The sequence below is a fragment of the Phocoena sinus genome, chromosome 18 (assembly GCF_008692025.1).
Source record: "Phocoena sinus isolate mPhoSin1 chromosome 18, mPhoSin1.pri, whole genome shotgun sequence".
In the NCBI taxonomy this organism is placed as follows: domain Eukaryota; kingdom Metazoa; phylum Chordata; class Mammalia; order Artiodactyla; family Phocoenidae; genus Phocoena; species Phocoena sinus.
In genome coordinates this window covers 24890760-24903978 of record NC_045780.1, presented here as the reverse complement: position 1 = coordinate 24903978, position 13219 = coordinate 24890760, and the positions used below count along the sequence as shown (strand labels likewise).

The 13219-nt window shown below is 35.0% G+C and overlaps 1 protein-coding gene across 1 annotated transcript in view; it reads right to left on the bottom strand.

The window, feature by feature from the left end:
* Positions 1–13219, bottom strand: part of VWA8 (von Willebrand factor A domain containing 8) — a 387125-nt gene that overhangs the window by 217306 nt on the left and 156600 nt on the right. Inside the window, exon 20 of the mRNA XM_032610892.1 lies at positions 9186–9301. Within this exon, the coding sequence (XP_032466783.1) occupies positions 9186–9301 (116 nt within the window). The remainder of the gene's footprint in view (positions 1–9185; positions 9302–13219) is intronic.

Genomic DNA, 13219 nt, shown 5'->3' with positions numbered 1-13219 from the left:
AAGTCAAAGCTTTCTGTGATTCCCAAATATCTTTTGACACTTAGACAGACAGACTCACTCACTCTCTCTCTTACTAATTATAACCAATTAAGGATGATCAGTCTTGATCTGTGAAAGCTAGATAATAAAATATTTCAGAATAAACTTCAAGTATGTGTGAAGATGAAGTATGTTTGTTGAATCGCCTTTAATAAAGAAAACTAATGTGTAATTAGCAGTATTTGTTTATATACAACATTTTGCAGGACAAGAATGAAAAAAATTTGCTTTTTAAAATGGATTTAGTATACCTCATACATCTTATTTATCATTTAACTGGCTTTTCAAATTTTCTTAAATAGATAAAACCACCATAATTTAACGTACTTCAGATTGGCAATCAAAAATTCAGATTAGTGGAGGTGGATTAATGAGGTTTTCTTTATTTTCTAATACAAATTATTAGATGACTTTAAGATTATTCACCTGGATTTTTCCTTCCATTTAAAAAATATACCTGTTTATCTATTCTATATGTATGTTGTCAAAACAACTATCTTGGGAGTGACAGAGGCATTCTTCATTTACAATTCCATTGTATGAACATCATGGGCTTAGAACATGAAAACAGTTTCCCTCACACATAAATAAAATTATATCCGGAATGTATGATCACAAGTGAGCCCACAGAACTGCTTTTTAATCCACGGTTGCCTGCACTACATTACTATAAACTAACCCTATGTTTCAAATAAACATACTAAAAACATACACTTCTAATTTAGGTTTTCCATAGCTCTAAATCTTTGGTGGTTCGCATAGCCTTGAGTATAAGCTTTAATAAAAGCGATGTTGGTGTGATGGAAATCAGAAGAAAGCTGGAGTAGCAATTCTCATTATCAGACAAAATAGACTTTAAAACAAAGACTATTACAAGAGACAAAGAAGGACACTACATAATGATCAAGGGATCAATCCAAGAAGAAGATATAACAATTGTAAATATTTATGCACCCAACAAAGGAGCACCTCAATACATAAGGGAAATAATAACAGCCATAAAAGGGAAAATCAACAGTAACACAATCACATTAGGGGACTTCAACACTCCACTTTTACCAATGGACAGATCATCCAAAATGAAAACAAATAAGGAAACACAAGCTTTAAATGATACATTAAATAAGATGGACTTAATTGATATTTATAGTATATTCCATCCAAAAATATCAGAATACACTTTCTTTTCAAGTGCTCATGGAACATTCTTCAGGATAGATCATATCTTGGGTCACAAATCAAGCCTTGGTAAATTTAAGAAAATTGAAATCATATCAAGTTCTTTTCCGACCACAACGCTATGAGACTAGATATCAATTACAGGAAAAAATCTGTCAAAAATACAAACACATGGAGGCTAAACAATACACTACTTAATAACCAAGAGATCACTGAAGAAATCAAAGAGGAAATCAAAAAATACCAGAAACGAATGACAATGAAAACATGACGACCCAAAACCTATGGGATGCAGCAAAAGCAGTTCTAAGAGGGAAGTTTATAGCAATACATTCCTACCTTAAGAAACAAGAAACACCTCAAATAAACAACCTAACCTTACACCTCAAGCAATTAGAGAAAGAAGAGCAAAAAACCCCCAAAGTTAGCAGAAGGAAAGGAACCATAAAGATCAGATCAGAAATAAATGAAAACGAAATGAAGGAAATGATAGCAAAGCTCAATAAAACTAAAAGGTGGTTCTTTGAGAAGATAAACAAAATTGATAAACCATTAGCCAGACTCATCAAGAAAAAAAGGGAGAAGACTCAAACCAATAGAATTAGAAATGAAAAAGGGGAGGTAACAAATGACACTGTAGAAATACAAAGGATCATGAGGCATTACTACAAGCAACTCTATGCCAATAAAATAGACAACCTGGAAGAAATGGACAAATTCTTAGAAATGCACAACCTTCCAAGACTGAACCAGGAAGAAATAGAAAATATGAGCAGACTAATCACAAGCACTGATATTGAAACTGTGATTAAAAATCTTCCAACAAACAAAAGCCCAGGACCAGATGGCTTCACAGGCGAATTCTATCAAACATTTAGAGAAGAGCTAACACCTATCCTTCTCAAACTCTTCCAAAATATAGCAGACGGAGGAACACTCCAAACTCATTCTATGAGGCCACCATCACCCTGATACCAAAACCAGACAAAGATATCACGAAAAAAGAAAACTACAGACCAATATCACTGATGAACACAGATGCAAAAATCCTCAACAAAATATTAGCAAACAGAATCCAACAGCACATGAAAAGGATTATACACCATGATCAAGTGGGGTTTATCCCAGGAATGCAAGGATTCTTCAATATATGCAAATAAATCAATGTGATACACCATATTAACAAACTGAAGGAGAAAAACCATATGATCATCTCAACAGATGCAGAGAAATCTGTCGACAAAATTCAACACCCATTTATGATTAAAAACCCTCCAGAAAGTAGGCATAGAGGGAACTTACCTCAACATAATAAAGGCCATATATGACAAACCCACAGCCAACATCATCCTCAGTGGTGAAAAACTGAAACCATTTCCACTAAGATCAGGAACAAGACGAGGTGGCCCACACTCACCACTATTATTCAACATAGTTTCGGAAGTTTTAGCCACAGCAATCAGAAAAGTAAAAGAAATAAAAGGAATCCAAATCAGAAAAGAAGAAGTAAAGTTGTCACTGTTTCCAGATGACATGATACTATACTTAGAGAATCCTAAAGATGCTACCAGAAAACTACTAGAGCTAATCAATGAATTTGGTAAAGTACCAGGATACAAAATTAATGCACAGAATCTCTGGCATTCCTATATACTAATGATGAAAAATATGAAAGTGAAATTAGGAAAACACTCCCATTTACCATTGCAACAAAAAGAATAAAACACCTAGGAATAAACCTCCCTAACGAGACAAAAGACCTGTATGCAGAAAATTATAAGTCACTGATGATAGAAGTTAAGGATGATACAAATAGATGGAGAGCTATACCATTTTTTTGGATTGGAAGAATCAACATTGTGAAAATGACTATACTACCCAAAGCAATCTACTGATTCAATGCAATCCCTATCAAACTACCAACGGCATTTTTCACAGAACTAGAGCAAAAAATTTCACAATTTGTACGGGAACACAAAACACCCCAAATAGCCAAAGGAATCTTCAGAAAGAAAAATGGAGCTGGAGGAATCAGGCTCTGGGAACTCAGACTATACTACAAAGCTACATTAATCAAGACAGTATGGTACTGGCACAAAAACAGAAATATAGGTCAATGGAACAGGATAGAAAGCCCAGAGATAAACCCATGCACATATGGTCACCTTATCTTTGATAAAGGAGGTAAGAATATAGAATGGAGAAAAGACAGCCTCTTCAATAAGTGCTCCTGGGAAAGTTGGACAGCTACATGTAAAAGAATGAAATTAGAACACTCCCTAACACCATACACAAAAATAAACTCAAAATGGATTAAAGACCTAAATGTAAGGCCATACACTATCAAACTCTTAGAGGAAAATATAGGCAGAACACTTTATGACATAAATTACAGCAAGATCCTATTTGACCCACCTCCTAGGGAAATGGAAATAAAAACAAAAATAAACAAATGGCACCTAATGAAACTTAAAAGCTTTTGCACAGCAAAGGAAACCATAAACAAGACGAAAAGACAACCTTCAGAATGGGAGAAAATATTTGCAAATGAAGCAACTGACAAAGGATTAATCTCCAAATTTACAAGTAGCTCATGCAGCTCAACATCAAAAGAACAAACAACCCAATCCAAAAATGGGGAGAAGACCTAAATAGACATTTCTCCAAAGAAGATATACAGATTGCCAACAAACACGTGAAAGAATGTTTAACATCATTAATCATTCAAGAAATGCAAATCAAAACTACAATGCGATACCATCTCACACCAGTCAGAATGGCCATCATCAAAAAATCTACAAACAATAAATGCTGGACAGGGTGTGGAGACAAGGGAACTCTCATACACTGTTGGGAATGTAAATCCCACTGTTGGTGGGAACATGTACCACAATGTCCATTGCAGCTCTATTTACAATAGCCAGGACTTGGAATCCACCTAAGTGTCCACCGACAGATGAATGGATAAAGAAAATGTAGCACATATATACAATGGAATATTACTCAGCCATAAAAAGAAACGAAATTGAGTTATTTGTAGTGAGGTGGATGGACCTAGAGTCTGTCACACAGAGTGCGAAGTCAGAAAGAGAAAAACAAATACCGTATACTAACACATATATATGGAAGCTAAAAAAAAAGAAAAAAAATGGTCATGAAGAACCTAGGGGCAAGACGGGAATAAAGACGCAGACATACTAGAGAATGGGCTTGAGGACACAGGGAGGGGGAAGGGTAAGTTGCGACAAAATGAGAGAGTGGTAGTCTATACATGTACATATATACACTACCAAATGTTAAACAGATATCTAGTGGGAAGCAGTCGCACAGCACAGGGAGATCAGCTCGGTGCTTTGTGACCAGCTAGACGGGTGGGATAGGGAGGGTGGGAGGGAGGGAGACACAAGAGGGGAGAGATATGGGGATATATGTATATGTATAACTGATTCACTTTGTTATAAAGCAGAAACTAGTATACCACTGTAAGTCAATTATACTCCAATAAAAATGTTAAAAAAAACCCCACAAAAAACTGAACAGCAGTTTTTAAGCCAAAAATTCCTGAACAGTGTTTGCTGCAAACGAAATCATTCTTCAGGAAAACAAAAAGTTCACACCTACAATAATCATTATACTCATTTAACACTGTGTATTAGTTCTAGCAGGCTTATAACTTAAAAAAATTAATCAGCTAATAACTTAAACAGTGGAAATTTTATATAGTTGTTATTCATTTTATGTCACAAGGGAATTTTGAAAAATACTGTATAGAAACTAAGTTTTTGATGAATGGAAAATTTCCTCATAACCTCAATGTCAAAGGTAGTTAATCTACATTTCTGATTAAATTCTTATAACTCTGCCCCAAATTTCTATGCTAAGGGATCATCACCCCAAGATTTTCCAAAAGTAAAAAATTTAATGTAATGCAAAATACTTGAATGGAGGAAAACTCTTTTCATAGGGATTTCTAGTTAACTCTTCCACAGAAAAGTAATTTTTGGAATACAGAATACCTGATATCTTCTTAACCTTCTAAGTTTTCTTTCTTTTGGCCTCTTAGGTTTTCAACTATCTAAAATGAATTATGCATCTAGCTCCAAGACTTGATGAACATATTATAGGCTATGAGAGGTGCTTAGGGAGACATTCCCTCAGATGAAGAAATGTTCCAGTCAGAACTCAACTGGCATAAAGAATAAATAAATGAAAAATATTTTTAAAATTAAATTAACAACATAAAAGAGCCAAGCTAATATTTAATAAATTTAATGTTTAACAAATTTAGGCTAGAGAGTTTCTTTTGATTTTGTCTGCTTAATAATAGACTTTATGAATATAAATCATATTAAATTTTTGTTTCAAAATTTTCTATGAAATATTTTTTGTTGTTCCTTCCTGCCATTGTGCTATCCTAAAGAGAAGGTTAATAAAAAGGCTTTTGACTCTGTAGCCTTGCTAAAGTCAACATATGATACATAAACAAGATAGCTGTTTTACTATTTGCAAAGGGTCATGGGGTGGTAACAAAATAGAATTTTACTGTGTTCAGTTGATAACACTGGAAAAATGTATTATTTGATTCAGTGAAATATGTGTATGAATATGGAAAGTATTTTTTAGTTTTTAAATAGTTTTAACCATGAACTACTTCAAGCATACAGAAAATTACAGTATATTAAGTATTCTATTCATCTCTCTCTATCCCAGAAGCTAACTCTACTCTGAAATTGGTGTATACCTTTCTTGTCCATATTTTTATTTTGCTGCATATGTGTGAGTAAAAAATATATTGCACTTTTATTGTATTTAAACTTTTATATAAATGGCATCATATACGAAATCTCCTCTTTCAAACTTTTGACTTGATGTTAAGTTGTCATGATCCATACCTGTTGATACATGTAGATCTATTTCATTTTAACTGCTGTATAGTACCTCAGTATATGAATATGTCAGTTTATATATTCATTCCCTACTGATGGACTGATAGGTTGTTTCCCATTTTTCATTCTTACAAACAATGATGCAATGAACATTCTTCTACATGCTTCCTTATACATACATGTAAATCTATCTCTAAGGTGATTATCAAGAAGTACAATTGTCAATTCATAGAGTATTAATATATTAAGGCATATACTGATACTGTAAGATCACCCCCAAACTGACAAGACTGCCATCCCAACAGCAGTCATGAAATTCCATTTCCTTCTGCTCGTGGAAAACGCTGTTTTTACAGGTAAAAATTGTAAAAGTATAAAATGATAGCTGATTATTGTTCTACATGTCATTTTCCCTGATCAATAGTAAGTTGAGCATCTTTTCAAATGTTTGTTGGTTATCTGAATTAACTTTTCCTGCACATCTATTAATCCTCTTGCCATTTAGGGGTGATGCTTTTATCTCATTAATTTGTATACTTTATAGTTCCTGAATAGCAATCCTTTTGAGATTAGAAATCTTGTGAAACATCTCTTAGTTTGTGGCTTATAACTTGTAGAGTGGCTTACGGTGTTTTTGTCATATGTCTGGATTTTACATTTCTGTATGGGAATAAAGTGGATATTTTTTATTTTTAACCATTTATCGACAAGTCCATCCATTCCCACACTAATTCATAATGCTACCTCTAACATATACTAAGTTCCCAGAAATATGTGGGGCTGTTTCAGGGCTCTGTAGTCTATTCTAATGGTCTATTTGTCTTTTCTAGCACCGATACCACACTTAAAATAAATATAACTTTATAATGGATCTTGATATCTGATGGAGAAAGCACACCACTTAAATCTTCCTCAAAATTTCTTTGGATATTATTGGCCCTTTATGTTAATTTCGAGATCAGCTTGTCCAATTCAATATAACCTTGGTTGTATTTGACCAAATTATATCTACGTATCAACTTGGGGGGGAAACAAACAGCCTGACAATACTTAATATTTATTCCCTTTCATGAACATAGTACAGTTTCCCATTTCCCACAGCTATCTTTTATAGCTTTTAATAAAGATTTATGTTTTTCTCCATAAAAGCATTATATGTCACTCATTAGATTTATTCTTAGATGCTCAAAGCTTTCTATTATTATTTTGAATGGTATTGTTTTTAAAAATTAGACTTCCTTACTGATTTTTGCTGGAATATAGGAATATCACTGACTTGGGTGCATAAGTAATCTCATTATATTTTATTTGTTCTAATATGTAGTTTATATGTAGCTTCTTTTGAATTTTTTATGTAGCCAATCATATAATCTTTAGCCAATCTAAAAGTATAGAAAGGTGACATTCTTGTTTTGTTCCTAACTCTAAAGGGAATGAGCCAAGTATTTTACCATAAGAATGTTCGCTATAAAGTTTTAGTAGATACCCTTTATCAGATTAAAGAATTTCCCGTCCATTCATGGTTAACTAAGAATATTTTTGGCTTATTTTTGCTTTGGCTTGTTTTTAAGTTTGGCTGTTGAGTTTTATCCAATTCTTTTTACTGATTTATTTAAATGATATTCTTCTCAGTAATATGTTAATATGGTGAATTTTAAAAAAGAATAGTAAATCTTCACATTCTTGATATAACTCCAAATTGCTCATGATTTATTTATATATATAAATAAATTATATATATCATATAAATATATGATATATATTTAGCTACAATTGGATTTCATTTAGGATTTTTGTACACATTCCATGAATTTGATTTATAATTTTCCTTTCATACATTATTCTTGTCTGGTTTAGGTATCAAGATTACACTAGACTCAGAGTGAATTGCTTTGTTTTCACTGTTTGCTCTCTAGAACAGTCTCTAGAATGCTTTGTGTATGATTATTTCATTCATTCCAAAGTATTATTTTCCCTTAGGCTCTGAAACTGTTTGTATTACTTGGCATTGACTATTTACTTCTACTAATACACATCTATAACCAAGTTCTGACTAAGGAAACACTTGGGTAGATAATGAATCTTTCTGTATATATTGGGTTGCCCAAAAAGAATGAACTTTTTGGCCAACCCAATGATTTTTTCAGTTCATGAGCCTAAAAAGTAGGCAATTGAAGCATGTTTTTTTCTAATTTTCATTTGGAAGCCTAATATTAATCTACTTAAAAGAAAAGGAGAATCAACTTTATTATTTCTCATAATTATTAGTTCTTCAAAGAAGTACCCCAAAGACACTGGAAACAAACCTCATTTTAGCCTCATTTCACCACAGAACAAATTCAAGTTGCAACATAAGGAGCTTACTTTAACTGCAAGAAAAATTGTCCATTAAGCTGAAAACTTATAGAGGGCAGTTAGAGATCCTCCTAAGCTGAATATAGATCCTCTTTTAATTCCTTTAATATATCAAGGAATGAATGGACAACAGCTATAACCACCATAAAAATAATTACCAGATCATACGAAAAGAGTCTAAAAGAAATCTCCAGGTCTATCGCACATTGCTATTAATCTTTTCTTATTATTCTTTTAAAATAGTTTCATGCAAGTATGGTTCTGTAAGGAAATTATATAAGCTGATGCTTTATTAATAATTTCCAAACAAGTATGAAAAATATTAGTGTAGACTGAAAAGATGTTAGTTTTGTCAAATTTGGGCGACAGGACAGTACTACCAAGCATGGTAAGTTCCAGTGCAAATTTGGGAGGTGCGAAGTACTTAAGAGCACTCGCTCAGAAGACACATGAGCCAGTGTTCAAATATCAAACCTACTTTTACTTATTTACTACTGTCTGATTTGAGTAAGTGACTTAGTTTTCTCATCTATAAAAATCTCTTTAATTTATTACTATGCCTAAGTAAGGTAATATATGTTGTAAAAACTGAACACAAAGCTGAAATAGCTACATATTCAGACTGATACTTTTTCCAGACCTGTGAGTACAGACTATGAAACTTACATCACTGTTTTAGCAAAGACCCAGAAAGTTGAATTCAGTGAGAAATGAGAATATGGTTACCTGGAAAGACAGGCTTTAGTGACAGCACTGTGAAGATTTTCGTTAGGGTACTGTGACAGCCGACGAGAAATCCTCAACAGCTGTCTGGTAGAAAGGGATGCTGCCAATGACTGCGCCTACCAAAAGGCAAAGACAGGCTGTTAAGAGTCTTGTTTCAACTTGCTGAAAGTCCCTTTGGATGGGTATCATAGCAGAATTCATTATTCCTAAGGACAAGGCCAAACTTAAAATAAATATGTACTGTTAATGAATTACAAATAAAATAAACAGAAACCAATTTACACTTAAAACATCCTTAAAGACATTTTTTAAAATTCCATAAAAACTATTAATTAAATTCAATTAAAGTACTGTGTATACATGTTTTTTTTGGGAGGGGGAGGAGGCTGGATGGAGGAAAGATGTTACATTGTACAGATTGAACCTGACTTACAAATAACCCTTAGGTACAATTAACCATTTGTTCATTTTTTTTTCCTGCTTACACAAAGCCAAACTGTTAAGATGGCCAGAAATGCTTACAGTTTTAAGTAAATCTATGACTTCTGAAATAGAAAAAAGGAGTTGTGGACAATTTAGCCTTCTGATTATAGAGGTGTCATCCAGATGCCACTTGGGGGGCAGCTTACAGTTTGGAATCCTTCTCTGACACTGTCAGAATAATTTCCCTTTGTGTTCTTACTCTTCCCCAAATCACATTAATAGAGCTGCTAGTATAGAACTCAGGACATGGTAAGTACCAAGGAATATTTGTTGACTTGAATTTGAAATTATCTTAGCAGGCAGCATAATGTAATAGTAAAGCTTATAAGCTTTGGAGTCAGACAAATCAGTCTTCCATTTATTAGCTGTGTGATTCTGGCAAGTTTCTTAATCTCTTGTAGCCCCAGTTTCCTCATGGTGCACATGGACTCAGTAGTTGCAGCATGCGGGCCCTAGAGCACGCAAGCTTCAGTAATTGTGGCGCATGGGCTCAGTAGTTGCGGCACGCAGGCTCTAGGGTACGCGGGCTTCAGTAGTGGTGGCGCGTGGGCTCAGTAGTTGTGGCTTGCGGGCTTAGCTGCTCCACAGCATGTGGGATCTTCCCAGACCAGGGATTGAACCTGTGTCTCCTGCATTGGCAGGCGGATTCTTAACCACTGCGCAACCAGGGAAGTCCAGCAATTATTATTTAAAGTCAGCCTCTTCAAAATGAAAAAAATCTAACTGAGGAAGGGAACGGGACCTACACATTAGTAGGAATCTAATGCATCAGATTATTACTCGCCTAATGTCTTACTAAGATCAGCAGCATTAGAAGACAGTGGTTTTCACTGAAAATCAAGAGAAGAGGAGAACTTCTGAAGTAAACTGGTCCACTGGTAGTGGTGGTGGGGAGGCACAGAAGAGACCAGGGTGAGATGTCACAGAGTCTGACAAGGGCAATAAAGTGGCCCTGAGCACCAGAGGAAACGGAGAAGGAGACTCTATCTAATTAACCGAGGATTCAGAATGGATGGTAGGAGGATGCCAAAACTACACTACGTTGTCTGTTCCTTTTATCACTTCGCTTAAGCCCATCTCTGTACATCCCAGGGAAGCAGAAAGTGAATTGGTTTTTTCTTTCTCGTGTATTTCACAGCTCCATGACATGTTGGACTGCTGTTATTAGCATTATATTTCAGCTACAACACGAGTTAAACACTCCTTTGGGGACTAGATTAGGAGCATGACCACCGTTTATGACATATCCTTTTTTCTATTAAAAAACACATTCTAAGTTACAAAGAACTCAAAAGCAAAACATTTGATTCAGACTTCTTCAACAAATTTGCATTCTAGACATGGAGACAATATTTAAATATAAGAAAGCATAAACTGCAATTCAAAATAGCATATAATTTAATGCAAAAATAAGTGGAGCACTTGACAAAACTGCTATAGGGGCTTAAAATGTTCAAATGGGTAGCAGAAATGCTATGAACAAAGGCACGAAAGCAACAGGAACAGAAATACAAGCAGAATGTGAGGAAACTGGCCCAGCTTTACTAGAGGGTCCTGCTGGAAAGCTTGCTCCCTAATATCAAAGACCCGTAAATCACATTTTGAGGAGTTCGGCCCTTCTTCTAAAGGCAATAGGACTTAGTAACATGATTTTAGAAAGACTAAACTGGCAGGAATATACAAAGTAGTTTAAGGACAGAGAAAACTGAGACAGGAATCAGAAAGCTACTTCAGTTACCTACTTATAAAGAGAGAAAGTCCTACAGTAAGGTTACTGGCAATAAGAAGGGGGAGAAGGGATCGGACCAATGTTTCAAAGGACTTGGCAACTGATGGATATGAGAAAGAAGGACGGATGTGAGAAAGTAGGAAGAATTAAGGATAAGGTTGTCTCAGCCACTATGATCGAAAGTATTGGAAGTTAAATATGATAGCAATTCTCATCTTAATATTTGAGACCATGAAAAATTCCTGTTTTAATCATGGAAAGTGTATGACAAATGACTCCGACCGGAAGATTCTTATGACAAGAGTCCTATTAAACCATACAGTAACTTTCCAGGTTACAAAATTCTAACCTAATTCCAAACATGACAATGAATTCAGGCTTCACATTTCATTCCAGTGATCAGTAAGGACTTCTCGTGAGTTTAAAAAATATCACATCAGGGCTTCCCTGGTGGCGCAGTGGTTGGGAGTCCGCCTGCCGATGCAGGGGACACGGGTTAGTGCCCCGGTCCGGGAGGATCCCACATGCCGCGGAGCGGCTAGGCCCGTGAGCCATGGCCGCTGAGCCTGCGCGTCCGGAGCCTGTGCTCCGCAACGGGAGAGGCCACAACGGTGAGAGGCCCGCATACCGCAAAAAAAAAAAAAAGAAAAAAAAAATACCACATCAGTTGATAACACCAAAATGCTTTGCAATAACATCCAGGACTAAATCAGAAAGAAGTTTAGCCACTTAGGTGTTGAGTAAAGGGTTTGCTATTTCTGTTCTCACATTATTACCAACTGAAAATTGAGAATGTACTTTTAATTTAAAAATCCTAATGTACTTATAATATCAAATTTCTAACTGCAGTTTTATCTTGCAAAAAAAGGGTGAGGATGTGAGCACATTCCCTTAGTTACCATGGTTATTCAGTTTAAGAGCACACCTCAAGGGTTTTTTTTTGGATTAACATGATTAAAAATAGGAATTCAGCTTAAAAATATGAAAGGTCTTTTTAAAAATTATTAAAAATAAATTTTCTATTTTTCCTCTTATTTCTTTTATGAAAATGTAATGTTCTCTGGGAGAGAAAACTCCAGGGAAATCTACTAATAAGTTAATAACTAATTAATTAATTTATTCATGCACTCAGCAAACATTTGTTAATTTTCTAGTATGTGCTAGGCACCAGGATGGGAATTAGCTGGTGCAAGGACGCTCTGACCCTCCTTTGTCCTCCTGAAAGCAGGAAACGAATCTCCCATGAAACAGATACCCTCCCTGTACCAGGAGGGTAGAAAGCATCCTTATCACCAGAAATAGGAAATTTAGAACTGAGAAGGCTATATAAACAAACCTTGTTTCTTCTTCACTTAATTACTACCCCAAGCCCAAACTTCTTTGTGTTGTCAGTTCTTCAGAATTTTATTGTTTCTTTGACTAAAAGGTATAAAAGCTACTTGCTTTGGTCACTTTGAGTTTCAGATTTTTATGGGGCTTCTGCATGTACAAAATTAAATTTGTTGTTTTTCTCCTATTAAACTATCTCATGTCAGTTTAATTATTAGGCTAGCCAGAGGACCTAGAACAAAAGCAGGTAAAAGTTTCCTGCCCCATAACATCCCAAAATGTAAATACAATCCGAAATAGAGAATCAATGAGGAAGAAGTTAGAAACTGAAGATAAAGTTGTAGGCATTAACACAGAGGTGATACTTGAAGCCATAAGAATGCATGAGATTGCTCGGCACAGGAAACAAGAGAGGTAGACCCAAACCTCCTGGAATACCCAAGTACTCCCCTAAAGTTAAAAGTTGTTTTCTATGACACCAGCCATGAGGAGC